Below are 18,758 nucleotides of genomic sequence, written 5' to 3'. Positions count from 1 at the left end.
TTCCTCCCCCTCCCAATTTTTTCTGTTTTTGACTGTTTTAAAACCGTTGTTATTATTTTGAGTGGGAGAGGGCATAGAGAAAAGAAAAGTTTAAAAACATGAACATTTGTCGCAGGGTGGGACCTTCAAGGTGGAACTCCCCCCCCCCTAAAATATTTAAAAAATCATCAAAACGATCTTTTTTTCTTTTTTACCACAATTTCTTGTCGATTGTACTTCTCGACGAACACAAATAAATTTGTAGAGTAAAAAGAAAATGTATTTATCAAAGTCTATCAAAATTAAATTTCAATCTGCACTCATCCAATGATTCTTATCAAAAGTTTTTTGGTTTTACTTGTACAACTTGGGGGGGGGGGGCTTTCAATTTTAAAAAACTGATTTTTTTTCTTTTTTGTTTCATCTTGTAGTTAAAGACTTCAAAAATATATACCCAAAATTTCAAATCGTTTCGAGCAAAATTCTCAGTAATAAAGTATTTAGTCTCTGCTCCTTCAAACTAGCTCTGACAGCTGCAGAAGTCACTGCAGCTGTTGGAGCTACCCCAAGCAAGCAGCGAATGTCAGCTTGCTTGGGGTTAGTTAAATATTCTATAAACAAAGACAAGAAAAAAAAAAAAGAGAGGCTGAGGAGATCAAAGCTGCTAATAGGGACTGCACTCTATAGAGCTGGAATTGATGTTTTTTAGCTTCTAAAACTTGAAACGCATTTTTCTCAAAACCACTTTTTCAAAGTTGGTAACCAATTGACTGATTCATTTCAAATTTAGTACACGCATTCTGCATATAAAAAACCTCCCCCATGTGTTGAGTTTGAGGTTTTTTTTAAGTGTTTTTTGTTAACAAAATAATGGAATTTTTGGTGATGTAACATTTTTAACTTCAAATGGCCTCCAAAATTTTTTTAAGTTAAACGAAAAAAAATCTGAGAATGTAGGGGGGGGGGGGGGAGTAATTAATACTTTGACTAAACTCAAATAGAATTTGATTTCAGCTGAGATACAGTGAACACTGCAATCATCTTTCTCGAAAGGTGCTCTGAGAAAAGCCCTATCACCGGCTTGTTTGTGAATATTTTTTGAACAAAAAATTTATATAATATTCTTAAAACCATACATAATAATGTGTAAAACAGGGTGGCGACAGATCAGGGAGATCAGGGAAAAGTCAGGGAACTTTATCAATCAGGGAAAAGTCAGGGAAATATCAGGGAATTTTGAAAAAATAAAAAAAAATCAGGGAAAATTGATTTTATGAAGAAAAAAAAAAATTTTTTTTTTCCTTTACCAAATTAAGTACTCGAATTCCCTACGCATTTCTCGCCAGTTATCTGTTCAAAAATAAAAAAAATTAAATGAATGAGGTGCGATTATACATTGCTGCATATTTGTGCATCTTTTTTCCTCAATGTCGAAGTATTGAATCTTACTTATTAACCACAGGATGAACTTCCTCAGATTGCTTCTGTGTCTGTTAGGTTGTTTATTTTACCTGGTTTGAATTTTCCTTTTATGCTTTCAATGCTACGTAAAATAAACAACCATACAGGCAAAGAGGAAGCCTTCATTAATGCCTTAGCTCCTTTCCCTTTATTCCCCTGTCTCGAAGTAATTAGCGTACTGTAATCACGATTTCAAGAAGAAATCTTTGGTTTTTGAATTAATACTATAAACGCTTAAAAGTTATTACTTCTTCGCGTTTTTAATTTAATTGCTAAAATTGAACTTTCAATAAAAAAACTTTGTTTTTTGCCGTTATACTATTTGTTGTCACCGCAGATTATAAAGGTTTTCTTTTCTTCAGACTTAAGTGATTCTTTAATTTTATAACCAAGTTGTATTCTATTTTTATATATTTTGAAATTTACTAATTGCTTTTTTTTCCCTTGCATTTCAAAGTTGTTTGTTACAAAAGCAATCTAAGATTTTTTTTCGTTACATACTGAAATCATTTGAAATAGAGTTAACTTGTGTACTTAAGTAAATATCTTAATTCTTTTATTGTTAAAATGCTGTATTCATTCATTAAAACCTATGTTCTTGATTAGAGAAAAGCTCCTTGTGAATGGATGTCAAATGGTTTCATCTGTTTTGCATAAATATGTCAATTAGTTATATAAGAATAACTGCATTACTTCTATTCTTTCACTATAACTTGTTATTCTTGCAACAATTATTATACGGTTTAAAAACTTAGTTCAAAATAATTTCAATTACTTTTTAGTTCTATCATAAATACACATATTTTTAAAAGTAATTTTAATAGTTTCTTAAAATTCTTATGCTAAGTGGTTTCTGGAAGTCAAATTTTTTTTTTTAATTTTCTGTAATCTTTCCATGTAGAAAAATTTAATATACTTTTTTGTATGTTTTGTTTTTTCCCAAAAAAATTGACTTGATGTTTTTTTTAAACAATTTTATTAAAAAAGTAGCATTTTTTAAAAATATATCTTTAGTATTTTTAAAAAATGCTACTTTTTTAATAAAATTGTTTAAAAAAACTCACACGTAAGTATTTACACAACTTAAAACCTTTAAAATACTGCATTTTATACAAACATACAATAGATTTCAAGTAGAGCAAAGAAAGAAAACCATTATCATTGGTAACGTAAATAAGGGAAATTTGGTGAACTCAATCAGGGAAATCAGGGAACTTTTTTTCACAGTTCCTGTCGCCACCCTGTAAAAGGTTTCAATAAGTTTAATTTAACCATTTCCTGAACAAATGCGTAAAAAAGTTAATTTTTTGACACTGAACCCCACCCCCCCTCCCCTGAATACTAGTTTTATATTAAAAGATGTAATTTTTTTGCATGAAATTTTTGTTTCTGTTCATCAAAGCACTTGTTCTACAAAGTTATATTCATGGGTGCCCCATCACGAAAGGAAGAGATACGGCTCAGATTGCACAATTGAGATTTCTTGGAATGTTTTAGAAAGACTTCGCTTTATTACGTGGTGTTTCAAAGCATTTGAAAGGGTGTGCTATCACACTTAGGGGATAGCTCCCCCCTCCCCATCATCCCATATTTCTAATGAATTTACTAAAAAGTAATGGACTGCATCACAGGGAGTCAAAAAACATATATTTCAGTTTTCAATTATTGGTGAGTTCTAAAGCACAGAAATATTTGATTATATTAAAGGTATCGAATTATAGTATATTGCACCAAATTTATCCCATTTAATGTTTGAAGAAAAAAAGTTATGTGGTTTTATGAATTCAATGAAAAGTCTCATTGTGGCGGGCCACTATGATACATTAAGCAGGGTCACAATAGGACAGCTGAATAATCACTATTTTTACCTAAAATATTGCCATCTCATATGCTAATTCTCTTAAATTTCGTACTTTTTCCATAACATTTTTGAACTTGATCCCCCCCCCCTCCCCCTTAACGCAATCGCCTCTCCCAACAGGATCATCTGGATCCGCCACTGTTTCACCCAGAATGCAAGCTTTTGCCATACGGGTAGTTAGTAGACTATTAACCCTGGTACATACCATAGGATCAATGCCCTTGCGCATGGGCGCCCATATGCAAAGTTACAAGGGGGAGCTAAAATATTTTCCCTGTGGTTTAGCTGGATATTTTCCCCGTGGAAACTGATTTCAGGACGGATTAGAGTCGTTAAAATTTGACATTTCTAATAACTTACTCATTAATGAATGGAGAAGAAATGTTTTTACATTTTTGCAATGAAAAAAGTACTAAAAGCAAGGAAGTTCTAATTTCAAAGGGGGGACTCGAACCTCCCCTTGCCCCCTATATGGGCGCCCTTGCCCTTGCGTGCAAATGAGTTATTTATAGTTTCAGTGAGGACCATATCAAAGGCTCCTTCAATGTTGAAGGAAAGCAGCAAGTTCCACTTCCTGTCTATTTACTGCTTTATCTAAAGCTGTTGTCAGCTCATAGAGTGCTGTGTCAGTGGACCTTCCAGGCTGATAAGCATGCCGGCACTTAGAGAGTTGGTTTCCAAAACATTATCCCTGATGTTCCTATCAAATAGTTTCTCCAGAGTTTTTTTTTTTTGAGAAATGAGGTTAGGCTAATAAGGCCTAAAGGCTTTCACGTCATTGTAGTTCGGCTTGGGTATGAAGATTATGTTGCAGATTCTCCAAGCACAAGGCACATAGCGAAAGACTAGACAGGACTTGTGGATCCTACAAAGATGTGGTGTGATAATATCCACACCTTTTTGCTGGAGAACTGGGAACTGATGTGATATACCCCACCCTTGGCGACTTTTTCAGGGTGGCGACAGATCAGGGAGATCAGGGAAAAGTCAGGGAAATTTATTAATCAGGGAAAAGTCAGGGAAATATCAGGGAATTTCGGAAAAATAACAAAAAATCAGGGAAATTTGATTTCATGAAGAATTTTTTTTTTTTTTGCTTTACAAAATTAAGTATCCTAATTCCCTACGCATTTTCGGCCAATTATCTGTTCAAAAAAAAAAGTTAAATTAATGAGGTGCAATTATACAATGCCGCATATTTGTGCATCTTTTTTCCTCAACGTCAAAGTATTGAAACTTACTTATTAACCACAAGATGAACTTCCTAAGATTGTTTTTGTATCTGTTAGGTGGTTTATTTTACCTAGCTTGAAATTTTCTTTCACGCTTTCAATGCAAGGTAAAATAAACAACCATACAGGCAAAGAGGAAGCCTTCATTAATGCCTTAGCTCCTTTGCCTTTATTCCATTGTCTCAAAATACTGTAATCACGATTTCAAGAAGAAATCTTTGGTTTTTGAATTAATGCTGATAAAAGCTTAAAAGTTTTTACTTCTTCGTTTTTTAAATTTAATTACTAAAATTGAACTTTCAATCAAAAAAACTTTGTTTTTTACCGTTATATTATTTGCTGTCGCCGCAGATTATAAGGGTTTTTATATATTTTGAAATCAACTAATTGTTTTTTTTTTCTGTTTTTTGCATTTAAAAGTTTGATATAAAAGCAATCTAAGATTTTTTTCGTTACATACTTAAATCATTTGGAATAGAGTTAACTTTTGTACTTAAGTAAATACATTTTTTATCGTTAAAATGCTGTATTCATTCACTAAAACCTTTGTTCTTGATTAGAGAAAAGCTCCGTATGAATGGATGTCAAAAGGTTTCATTTGTTTTGCATAAATATATCAATTAGTTATATAAGAATAACTACATTACTTCTATTCTTTCACTATTACTTGTTATTCTTGCTTACAATTATTATACTGTTTGAAAATTTAGTTCCAAATAATTTCAATTACTTTTCAGTTCTACCATAAATACACACATGTTTTTAAGAGTGATTTTAATAGTTTCTTAAAATTCTTATGCTAAGTGGTTTCTGGAATAAAGTATCTTTCCATGTGGAAAAATTTAATATACTGTTTTGTAGTTTCCCCCCCCCCCCCAAAATGACCTTTTTTTTTTGCCATTTTGTTAAAAAAATAGCATCTTTTTAAAATATATCTTTAGTTCATCAACTTTAACACTACTTAAAACGTTTAAAATACTACATTTTATACAAACATGCAATGGATTTCAAGTAAAGCAAAGAAAGGAAATCATTACCATTGTTAATGTAAATCAGGGAAATTTTATGAACTTCATCAGGGAAAAGTCAGGGAATTTTTTTTCATAGTTCCTGTCACCACCCTGTTTTTCCTGTTGGCGCCAAGAAAGTGCCGCCAAGAAAACGATGTACGATGACATATGTCATACATTGTTCTTAGCGATGCTTTTTTAGCGCCAACAGGAAAAAATCAGATAAAAAAACATGATCAAAGCATTTCAGAACACAATATATATAAAAACAACAAAAAACATCACGAATATACGCTTTAAAAATGCTGGAAACTAGAAAGTTTTTGTACACAGAAAACAATTACTAGAAAGTATTTAAAATGCTTAAATTGACAAATTACTATAACAGCTCACCAATAAAATATGTACCAATAGAAATTAAAGCTATTTTCCAACATGCATTTCATCGAACAAAAACTTTTCTCATACTATGCTAAAAAAGAGCAAAGCGATTCAAATTGCGATGTTTAAAGCGGAAAACATCCCCAAAATCAATAACCATTTCAGCCAAAAAAAGCGCTTAGTTACTCAAATTTCGATGTATGAAAAGTGTCTCAACAGAACATCCTAAACATAAACAATACAAAAATACCATACATTTATTTGCTATCCAGACATGCTTTTAAAACACCTATTATATTTTACATAAAATAACACCTTTATATTTTTATAAAATGCTGGAGTCAACTTATTTTCAGAAATTCAGTACCTAAAGGAGGCACATTAATAGAATGTCTAAATAATTCGTGGCATCGATAAAAATTAATTTTTAGAACAAAATAACCGTACTATTTTTGTAAAATTAATTTACATACAGTAAAAATAAAGTTAAAAACTACAAGAACCCCTCAAGGATTTGTAAAAACAAAGAATTTTGGAAGTGAAAGTTTTTTTTTTGAATTCTAAAATAAAGAACTTACCTTTTTATGGTATTAATCCTCACACTCAGTCTAAAACAATACATCATATGACAATGGCACATTACAGATACACACCACGTTGGAGTTAACTTTTAATTAGCGTTCAAGTTTGAAGAAACTGGCATTTTCTAATGTTTTTACTTCAAAACACAACTACTGAAATTCAAACTAACACAAAATAAGCTTTCCTGTAAGGTATATTGCACGAAACAACACGTATCTCTCCTGCGTGAAATCGAGTAAACAAGTTTGAACAGATCTAAGATTGCCTTTGGGTTGCAAAACACAGGTTAGTTTCGCCAGGGATGCCATGCTTAAAAAGTTATCGCCTCATTGGCGAGAAAAATATTTCAATTTTGTGCAAAAAATCGGATGTCGCCAAATGGGGGGGACGGGGTATATCACATCTGTACCGAGAACTGTTATAATATCAGGTCCAGCAGATTTAAATGGCTTGAAAGAGCTGATGGCCCACGCAATCCTGCCAGGGTCACAATTTTGCCCTCCAGTTTCCACCTTTCCTTACCTCCACATAAAGAGTGTAGCAGAATATTGTGATGACTTTCGTCATCTTTGATAATAGAGCCAGGAAAGTGTACCCAAACATTTCTGTTAATGTGCTTTCCCTGTCTTCAGTAAAGGAATCATCTTCCTTTTCGATGGAATCCAGTTGACAAAAATTGTCTCTAGAGAGTATTTTCATGAGTTAGCTACACGAGAAACGTGTCCAAAAGGCTACAGAATTGTCTACAGGTTTTAGGTTTAGTGGCTCTTATTGCCTTATTGTAATTATTGCAAGCTTCATGGTAGGAAGACCAATTATCTGTTTTTTTTTTTTTTTTTTTTTTTTTTGGCCTTATTAAAAAGCCTCCTGCATACCTGCCAACTCTACTGGATTTTCCGGGAGACTCCCGGATTTTTGACATTTCTCCCGGTCTCCCGATTTTTATTGAAAATCTCCTGGTTTTTATTAATCTCTTTAAAAAAAATCCTTCCATTTAGGGATTTTCTTGAAAATGAAAAAAAATAAACCTCTTTAAAATGAATTTTTACATCGTTTTAGCGCTTTTACTCCATGGTTTGAAAGTTTCCTACTTAATTTCAAACTTTAGCACATTGGAATCTGGCAACATCATTTCTTGTTTACGTTTGCAATCTCGCTTCGCGCACTCATCGCTAAGCCTATGTTGCTTAATTACAACATTTCTTGTTATACACAAAACGACCGCTATTATCGGGCACTTTGCGGCCGAAAAAAGTAGATTACATCTTGTTGAAGACCTGAAAAAACTTGTCTATGATTCAATTTTTACAGACAATTGAAATTCTTTTTTTCCTTAAATAACTTTTCATTGAAAATGTATCAGTTTAACTTTTATTCTTCCATGTAATATTTTCACTGATTAAACTCTGTATATGACTCAAGGAACTTGCATATGATTGTACTTTAAGAGATAATAAAAAATCCCTATTTTCCCCTCAATAACATGGAAAAAAGCGATATTGCGCTACATTGAAAAAATCTACTGGATTTTTTTCTTTGAATGTTGGCAGGTATGCTCCTGCAATTCCTTAGCCCACTAAGATGGTTACACCACTAAGAAACTCGTCGTGGTAAACTAGGGAAGATTGAATTGCATTTATGTTGATAAGATTGGAGTACAGATCTTTGAAGTGAATCAACAGCTAGTTCAAAGTCTATCAACAATGTAAGTTTAAATTTCTTACCTACGAGGACCCGCTAAGCGGCAACTGCCTTGTTTGGATGAGTATCCTGCAGGGTTCGTATGCCTCCTGAAAAACTCCTGTAATTTAATTTTTTCTTCTAAGGGCCCTTAAAACTCCTAAATTTTCATTTTAACCTCCTGATTTTTCTCTTCTCCTGAAAATAATTTTCAACAACAATCACTAATTTTAATTCCATGTCATCTCCATTTAGGCAGCCATATTGAATCGCTGGAAACCAATCAAGTCTCCTATTATACAGATCACCCAGTGCTTTTCGCAAAGACATGGGGTGTGTTCAAACCGACTGACCTGTTAATCTGTTCAAACATGCCATTACGGCTACTGATAGTAACTGCCACTAGAGAACGAACCAAGAGCATGTGCTAGTTTTTGTGTTAACAGCAACAGCTATTAAGCATATTTTCTGTATTGCTAATTAGTAGTGCTATTGCTATTTTGTAGTATATTTAGTATACTGATAATATGCCGATATATCTAATATTTTGTGTAGTCCTGTTATTTTCAAGTATTTTGAATCCAATTTTTAATTTTTTTTTTTTTTTTTTGATTGAATGATGTGTGAAAAAAAAATTACTAATCGATTAAAAATTTGACAGCGAAGTAGATTAAATGTTACTGTAATTTTCCTGTAAAGCAGATGTTGTTCCAACCACTTATGTTTTCACCTCTTCTATCACTACAGAATACGGATCATTTGCCACTAGCAGGAGTTTCAGTAGCCTCTTCATTATCCTTGGGCTCCAATGAAACATCAGAGTCGTTGGAGGAGGCAGCTTCAGTGCAAGGTGTTTTTTGAGTGTTGGGATCGTGTAGGATCTTACACAGACCCTTGCCAAAGCCCCCAATAAACAATTCGAGGTTGGATTTCTTGATGAACTCAGCTGAACCAGAGTCCACCTCAAAGGTCCACCTGACATATGAGTCTTTCACAACATTCTTGTCCATTACCCTCCAGCGACTGGTGTTGAGACCAAGATTTATACGAGCAAGTCGTTTAAGGATTTTGTCCTATTTCGAGGTGTAGACGTCCCTTGTTTTGAGGCAAGCTTCACCAGTTTTAAGAGATCTTTAAAGGCCAATACTGAAAGTTCAGAGTCACCCACAGTGTGCCCTTTGAAGTGTGACTGTACCCATTCTGCATTATAGTCATTGGTGCAATGGATAAACCAGCACACCATTTGATAGAATGACAGCCTACAAATTGGGGTACATTGTCAGTGGGGAGGAATGCCATTAATAATAGCATAGAGCTGTCCCTTTCTATACCAATTGCAACGTCCAGAGAAAGTTGATTCACCAACTTAAAGGCAGATGCAAGCCTGGCTGTAGGAAACTCTAGGCTTCTTGGGCTGCAGTTGATGATGAAGGGGTGGAACCCTCTAATGAGACCTTTGTTAGTAGGGTGCCTTGCTGACCTTGTTTCTTGCTCTGCTGGAACTTGACAGCACATTCCTACATTGCCGACTGGTCAGCTTCTTGGAGGTACTGGATAGGCTAGGTACTTCAGGCTCTATAGTTTTTGCAGGAGGTTAATGAAAAAGTTTTGTTAGTATCATCTACTGACCCCTTTTCAGGAGCAGAGACAAATTGAGTAAGGGCTGGCTGCATCCGAATATCCCAAGACGAGTCGACTTTTGTTTTGGGCAGTTTTTGTTTTTTCTTAAGTTTTCCCTTGATTAGGGTAACTGAGGGTAGGGAAACGTAACCGTCCAAATTAATCCTCCCTACAGGCAGAAATCAAAAGACAGCGTGGTTCGCCAGGCGACAAGGTAAACCGTTTGCGACAACCTTTAACCCCAATTGCCATGTGGTCGTGCTATATATTCATCGCCATGGTCTCCACACCTTGGATTTTGGTTGCCTTTCCTGGTCGATTGAGAACCTTTCGGCTTCACTGACCAGCACCAGTTATGGCGCAGAACTTTTGGCACTCTCCTCTTTTCTCATCCAGGTTTGGGGACGGCAGTGGCAGAGTTCAAAATAGAATATATAAGTATGTAAATTGATACCAGAGGTACTTGACGGTACTTTCCCCCTAAAAACGGCACCCCAGGGTACCGCGAGACCCACTTTGGGAATTCCTGCATTAGTGTAATAGTGAAAAAGAAATTCATCAGTATCAATTGAAAGAGAAAACTGAAACAGGTGTTTTGAAGCATAATTCATTTGCCCTTGTCCCCCTTTTAACAAAACTTAAGTTCTTAAAAGTTGGGAAACGTTTAAAAAAATTGTTAAAAAGCTAGCTCACTTTGCTCTTCCAACTGTTATTTATTTTATTATTACTACTATTATTATCCATCATTACACCATTGATGTTGTTCCCTGTTGAACTGTGTAGGTACGACAGAGTTGAGAAAAAGTGTCAAAGCTCTGATATAATTCATTTATTTTTCAGAATTGTCACCTTATTCAGGACTTCATTGTGCCAGCTTTAAATCACAGGACTGTCATGAACTTGCTGAAGTGGGACTCGAAGGATTTTTCAGTGTTTGTGCTCAAGTGGAAGCACAAAGCCAAGGCAACATGGGAAGAGGACGATGCTGCTGTATTCATTGTAAATGTTTTCATTTTCTAACACAAAATATTGTTGATTTATGATGCATTTTGATTAACAACAGATGTACACAGAGCTGTTGTTAGAAAAACATATGTGGGAGACCAAAAAAAGGTGGTTTATTACCAGTTTACATTGCATTTGCATTTTAATGATAAAAAATGAAGTTATTTAGGCAGAAGCATTCCCTCTTCTTCCTCTGCATTTACAGCAATGGATGTACTGTACACATCAGAGTTTAAGCTGAGTTCGAAAGTTCTTTAGCAAAAAAGCTAAAATGGGGAAAAAAGCTTAAGCAAAATGCTAAAATCTTTTAGGGAATGAGTACATTTGCATATCTTCTTAGATGCCTTTACGTGTTTCATTTGCAGTTGATAATTGAATTTAAAATTTAACCTGACGTTTTGCAACAAATTTAGCACTTAATATAAATTTCTAAATTTTGATATGATAATAGTCGAGAATGATACATACCATCGATAGAACGCAACCTTGATTCTTAAACTGGCCCATGTCCCATTCCCACAATAAAACATCTATTGGTGGGATGTAATCCCCATTAAGACTTAAGTATTTTGTGATGCAGAGTTGCCAACTTTTATTTTTAGTTAATATTTATCCGTTTGGACAGTGATACACCTGGAGAGTAAACTAACTCCAAAGAAAAATCCAAGTAGCAAATGATTTGAAATAAGAAACGCTGCTGCGAGTGCATGTGACATCAAAATGATAAAATCATAGCCTTCTCCAAAAAGAGCTTGACGTTTAACCAATGAATTGCTTTCTCTAAAACTATCCTTCCCACACACACATCCATCCTATGCCGGCTTTTATTGAAAAAGCCAGCTTTTTTAAGAAATTTTTTTTGGGCTTTTTTTATTATAACTTAATCAAAATGAAAATTATCTTTGTATAGTGCAATTACTGCTGTATTCAATTAAATTCCATGAAATAAGAATACAATTTGGTAAATGTTAAATAACGTCATTAAGTAAACAAAAAAAAAAAAAAACTTTATTAAGAAATTAGTCTAGTTCAATGGAATTTAAATTATGAAAAAAATTGCAGTATTCAAAAAATCCCATGAAACTTCTGCTGTCATACCTATCATTTGGTTCAGACTTTAAATAACCGTGCACTTATTCCTTTTATTTTAATCACCAAAACTCTTTCTTATTTTCTAAATTGAAAAACATTTTTTGAAAAAATACTTTCCTGGATAAGAACAAATAAGAAAACCAACGAGACTATATTGGTGAATGAATTTAAATTCTGCTAGAATGATACATATCTCAATAGGAACATAATAATTATAGTTGCATATAAATAGTTGCTTCTTTGCTAAAAACTGAGCCAACTAATAAGTGCAATAAGTCTCTTTTTGGGGGGGGGGGCAGTATAGTAGTGGGAACTGGTAGTTAAATTTTTTTGGAGGGTGTTGGAGGTACTTGTTTATGAGAAGAAGGAAGTACCTGAAACAAGTCTGCCTGATTTTAACCTAGAGGGAAAAAAACAAGGATTTTTTTTTTTTTTTGATTCAAGCCATTGATTATGTCATTTTAGTTTTTGTTTATACATACAGGACCGTCGCCATAGGGGGGGTGAGGGGGGGTGTCTCACCCTCCCAGTGATTTCATCCAGTCGGCAAAATCAGTTCATAAGTCGGCATTTTCCGTGTTTCAGAATTTCAAAGCTTTAATTGACAGAAATTTTAAAAAAAAGTTAGCATATTCATACAAAGTTATACATCTAAACCTTTTCATACTTTGCGCAAGAGAAAATCATGAATGGGATCTCCGTTTAAATTCAGTTTTACATTGCTCACACTATGCCGATTGCTTAGTTTGCGACTGCTCATTTTGCCGAAACAATAGCGTCCACTCAGAAAATTCAGCTAGAGTCGGCATTTTTGCTTTTTCAGTTGATTCCGTATTCTAAATCTTTGAGTAAAGTAGTATGTATGAGTAGTAGTAGTATGTAAATTTTGCATACTGACGACTATTCATCTGAAAGCCCCCCCTGAAAGACAGAATCAATTTGCCGACTGCTAATTGCACAGTATTCTCAATTTACCGACATTTACTTGAACAAAGTATTATTTTGCCGACACTGTATTCAGGGACACACCAAACTTAAATTCTTGGGGAAAATTTTCAAGTTTCCGAATGATAAAATACGGATATGCAATGCACACAATAATCAGACCTTCCCCCAGATTGGGCGGGAGGGCGCCGCGCCCAACTTGCCCTTTGATTCTTAGAACGCGCCCAACTTGCCGTTTTATCGGTAAAACGGCGCCCTAATTGCCTTTTTGTTCATGAACTGGCATCCTTTGGATTTAAGTTTTTTACTAGAAAAAGGAAGGAGCCAGTGTACCTTTCCATTGTTTTCCCACAATGACTTTCTTCTAAGTGAAAACAGCGGACATCCGCCCCTCGCCTCTGAACTAGGATTGCCATTGAGCTGACTATTAGAAAAGCATGCCTTCCATTATCATTTACCACAAGGAATAAAAAGTGGCCTACTGGGCATTCTAGAGACTTAACAATATTCTTCCAAGGACCTTTCACTTTTAAGAACACTACTGATACGCCACTGCTGAATTCCCAGAATCACTTCCTTGCTCCTTGCCTCAGGCTTCCCATCGCCCTTTATTTAATAATGGAGGGCTGTAGCGAAGAATACTCGCTGTCATCCTTCCTCCTTATCGCTTCATGACAAGGGTTTCTTTGTCCAATTGACATGTATGTTAAGAAAACTCTTTTTCTATTCCAGCCATATAAACGTTAAGTTAGCCCTGCATTCTATAATCTTTCAATCAAATTCATATTTTTAATAGTGCTTTTCCATTTTGAATTAGAATTAAGTAGACGCAATGGAGCGCCACAAATCCACCGACCTAAAATCCACCAACGTCCAAAATCCGCGCCATTTTTTTTCCTGCGCTGCGAATTTAATCTTTTTTTCCCTTAAATTTTATTTCAGTTTAAATTAATCAAAATCACGATTATTTGCTGAAACAGCTGTTTTAGCGGATAATATGCTCTGTTTTATTATGCTTTATACGCACGCCGATAATTTTTTTATCTGAAAAATACGTTTGTATTTTTACTCAGTTTTCTTTACATTGTGTACTACTCAAAAAATAATAAGAAATATCGAAAACTGAAAGCAGATGCTAAAAGATTGCTGCAGATTAACAGCAAAACGCTCGCGAAAATACGACAAAAATAAAAAGAAATCAGCATGTAAAAGTCAAATGTGGATGATTTTTGACATTTCAAATGAAAACAAATGACTTTTAATTATTGAAAATAAATACTAAGTGCTTTGAAACTGGTGCTGTTTATTGGTTTTTGTTTCCTTATGGTGGTGGTTACTCCAAGAGCAATTATTACTTTTGGATTTAAAAGTCTTAAGTTACAGCTAGTAACAGCTGAAAGAATTAATTTTCTTCCCCGTCCCCCTTTTATAGTTCATTCTTTGTTTTCCAATTTAGAAATCAAAACTAGAAATTATGTTAAAAAAAAAAGCAGAATGTCCAAATTTTCAGATCATAATAATTTGTTTTACTTATGTATATCTGCTTACAAAACATTATTTAGCCACAAGCAGAAACTTTTACTTTATATATTCATTGTTTAGATATTAGTAAATCAATTGTTTTACATAAACAAGCCATTCTTGCTTAATGAAATTGTTACCAAATGTTTGTGACATCTCAAAGTACTTTGTGGTAACTAATGTAAGTCTAATTCATGTTGAAGTGTGTCATTGGGGAAAGTTATTGTGTACATAATTCATCAAAATTTTAAGAGAAACGTGAGTTAAGCTGTTAGATTTGCATCGATTACCACTCACATGCTCTCAAAACCAGCATTAGCAAAATTTTGTACTGTTTTCTCTCCTTTTTTTCTTTTCTTTTTCTTGCAGATGCTAAAAATCCTATGGCTTTTAGTTGCTTTCTTTTTTTAACCCCCCTCCCCCCCCCCCTCTTCCCCAATTTTTAGTCCCAATCGCCTCCTTTGAAAATGATTATAAACTATTCAAATGTCCTACGAAGTAATTCATAAATGTTTCAAAGTTTTTTTTTGTTGCGACAGTAAGACATTTGAACCCAGGAATAACAGTAATATCCTACTACTATATCCATTGATGCTTTGAAGCTATAATTAACATGCCTTTTAGTTTCGAAAAAGTGCCCTTTTTTTGAAAAACAGCACCCTGCCCTTTTTTAATCCTGGGGGAAGCTCTGCAATAATGTCTTAAAATTTGTTGAATAATCAGACAAATTTGGCCAAATAAGGAATTTTATGGAAGCCACTGGGACCTCCCAATGGGCGCCGTCTTCCTGTACACAGTCGGCAATTTCAGCTACAATCAGCAATTTTTACTTTTACAGTGAATTCTAAGTTCACTATATCTTTGATAAAAGTTAAATGGAAGTGTGCACATTTTTACATTTTCTCATTTTAACTAACTTACAATGCAAAGCACGAGCTCTAATAAGTGTTTATACTGTAAATTTTAAAAAGAAAATTCAATCTTAAACTATTATTTAGAAATATCTGGGAAGCTGTATCACACATGAAGATTACCTGTGAGCAGCCGAGATGTAAGATTCAAATATTTTTTTCAAAAATAGTTATTCAATAAACTGTATAGAAACCCACGGAAAGTCTCAGTTTAAAAACGCTAATAGCTTTGAATAGTGCACAGTGGACACATTTATAAAATTGAATCATCAATAAAAAAATTCACAGCAAAGTGGTGAAATACATAGCGTGCCGAAATGATAAAAAAATTAAAATAGGGAGAAAGATTTTATTACAAAGTTCCATTGGTATGTATTTTAAGTGATTTTGAAACAAACTTCTGAATACACATTCAGCACCATTTCCCCTTTTTCTAGGCTGACGGGCAAAAACCAAAATAGTATTCTACTCGCAGGGGTTATGCCTATTTGCCGACCACACAAGTTTATTGTGTAACTAAAGCAAGACATTTGTCTGCCAATTGTAACACTCAGAAATGCTGTCGTGGAGACGACATGGCGTAATCGCGTGTTGGGGTGACATTAGAAACGTCAGTCCTTCAGGGTTCTTTTCTGTTAAAAACCTTTCTCTGGAATCTAGAACTAGGAGCTCGAGGGAAAATTAGAGAAGAGTTAGATCAACTGTTGTTGTGTGCTTAGAACGGTCTGTCCGGCCCCTGCTGTGTGAACTTTCTGCCTGAAGAAGGAAAAAGAAGGTTATTAGCGTTGGAGCCTTGAAGAGATACAAGTGCATTGAGTTTGTCCGGCTGCGGCTCCAGAGTTTGGCAGAAGACTTGAGTGACTATTCTGCATAATTATTTTATTCATTATGAATTCTAAAAAAAAAGACTAGTTAAAGTTTTGAACTTCATTTGCATGTGAATGAACAATAATTCTCATTGTGGCAAGTAAAGAAAATCTAAAAAAGCATTTTACTTGAATTTGAGAAAAAAAAAACGCTTATTGAAATGCGGCAGAAAAGGTATGATTATTTTAACAAATATTTTCAAAGCATTATTTTAATCTTTCACCATTTATATAAATATATATATATCTTCCGTTAAATATTGCAGACCTGCCAACGCTCCCGTTTTTTACTCCATTCTCCCGGTTGTACGTTTGAGTATCCATTTCTCCCGTTTTTTTTTTTTTTCGGATTTTTTTTCTTTTTTTTGAAATTAAACTTAATTTTCTTCCTTAAAATAGTTACTCACAGCCCTAATAGATGGCATGGCTAGCAGAGCAAACCCGCACTGCTCAGTTTGCTCACGTTCGACGAGCACGACCGGTTAGTTAATCACGTGACAGCTAATGATCACGTGCTCCAATCAGCCAATCAACTGCTTAGAATGGTAACGGATGCGGTAACCGGTTGATCATAGAACGCTGCGGTTAGTAACCGGTTATTTACCGATCGACCGGTGAGGTTCGTCGAACGCAAGGTAAGCGGCAAACATCCGATGGGTGCGTTCGGAATGTCGAACGAAATGCTTCTGGAGATGGTATTTTGGTTTAACTCTACGTTCGCACTTCCACTTCTATCTCATGCATGCGCCTTTGCCGTTTTCGCGGTATCGTTCAGTTTTCAGACGCATGCTAACTGCGCCGCGTGTTTTCATCTTGATCTACAGCGTGCGTTGTAGTTTAACATTCATCTTTAGCGATGTCTGAAAAAAAAAATATCTTCAAACAAAAAGAGCGATTATACGAGTGAATTCACTTTCATGAAAAAATTAAATAAATACTTGTTATAACAGTGTTTTTTACTTATTATAGCATCGTTTAAAATCTCCCTTTTTCTCCCTTAAAGCTTTGACTGGATCTCCTGTTTTTTCTTTTCATAAGGTTAACAAGTCTGATATTGAAAAATAAAAGAGTTCTAAGTAAGTTGCTGGGATGAAAAAATCGGTGTGAAAAGTTTCAAAAAAGAAAAAGGGGGGGGGGGAACAAATGAATTTTTTTTTGCTGTAAAATTTCAGAAGAAAAGGCAATCTTAAAATATTATTTAGGAACATTCAAACATGTACATCATTAAAATTACCATTTACCAAACCAAGGAGATCTGAAATATTTTTCAAACATTTGTTTAACCAATAGAGAAAAAGAATAGCCAGAGAAGTTAGAGAATTACATAACAAGTTTCAATTTAAATAAACATGATAGCTTCTTAGGGCACACCCGTACAAAAATAAAGAAAATATGTTTCAAATAGAGGAAAAGATTCAAAATCTTGTCTAGAAAAGTCACACCAGTAACTCTAATGAGTGTTTAAAAAATGAGTTATGAAAAATTAACATGAAATGAAAGTTATTAAGAGATTCAGGATTCCTGATGTTTAAATAAAGTAAAAAAAGTTATCTTATTAGGTGTCACTAAAAAATACCACCTGTATTCAAAACGTTAAACGTTTAACAGGGGTGATTGTGTTCCGGTATTTTCATCTTGAATTCCGGTATCTTCATCTTCGAAAATACCGGATCTTCTATATTTTCAGAAAAACTCATTTTAGTAAAATTTAGGGCGATGTTTGATGAAACGAAAAAATCCAAATTGAAGACATTTGGTATAAATATAAAGCGTAAGCTACGGTCATGTTTTGTAAACTGGGGGAAGGTAGAAAGAGAAAAGGGATAAGAGCTTCGACTCCTGTCTTTTTTCTTTATGGCAGTTGGAGAAATTGATCGTATGCAAATATTTTCTTTATTTTATATTCTGGTTTATGATCTTTATCTGCGTTCGTTCTGTTGTTATTGAACTAATTCTAATTATACTTCATCGTTATTAATATGCTCCTCGTAAATATAAATTAGTTTGTTTAGTTAACTCTTACTTTTCATTTTGCTACTATTTTTGTTTGATAAATTTATTCATTTGAACTTTGCATTTTCTCATTTAAAAAATGAGGTATCTGGATAAATCTGAAGATATTGGCTCCATCGATGCAGGAAAGAAGAACTAGTTTAATTGGGAGTGGTTAAACAGAGTGGATTCCTACAATGAAAAGATGGAAATATAGTGTAAAAGAATTGATAGGGCTGGATTTTGGTTTTGTGTTTCTTACAACAAGCCCTTTACATATACTAATGATGGTGTGAAGGCATTATTGCAATGCAACATTCTTCTACAAATACTCATAAAAGAAACCGGGAATCATTAAAAAATGCTGGTGTATTAGGCTTTAGTGTATTAGTAAATGAATGTAATTAATGGTTAAGGATTCAATTAACATTCTTTGAAAAATTTTAAGAAATGAGAAAAATTAAAAAATTTAATTCCCACCATGCACATGGACGTATGAAGTCCAATTAAAACTTCGAGTTTTAGCCCCAACAAATAACTATGTATCTAAATTATTTATATACATTATACATAATATGATGTGTACATACACGTAATGCATATATATGCCCATCAAAGCA

At 34.1% G+C, this 18,758-nt stretch overlaps 1 protein-coding gene across 1 annotated transcript in view; it reads left to right on the top strand.

Annotated features, from left to right (window-relative positions):
- The first annotated feature begins 10,700 nt into the window (after positions 1 to 10,700).
- The window catches only part of LOC129231069 (uncharacterized), a 51,864-nt gene continuing 43,806 nt past the window's right edge, over positions 10,701 to 18,758 (top strand). Inside the window, exon 1 of the mRNA XM_054865317.1 lies at positions 10,701 to 10,805. Within this exon, the coding sequence (XP_054721292.1) occupies positions 10,701 to 10,805 (105 nt within the window). The remainder of the gene's footprint in view (positions 10,806 to 18,758) is intronic.

This window comes from Uloborus diversus, chromosome 10, assembly GCF_026930045.1.
Source record: "Uloborus diversus isolate 005 chromosome 10, Udiv.v.3.1, whole genome shotgun sequence".
Lineage (NCBI taxonomy): Eukaryota > Metazoa > Arthropoda > Arachnida > Araneae > Uloboridae > Uloborus > Uloborus diversus.
The sequence above is the reverse complement of the archived record's forward strand: the minus strand, read 5'-3'. Positions and strand labels throughout refer to the sequence as shown.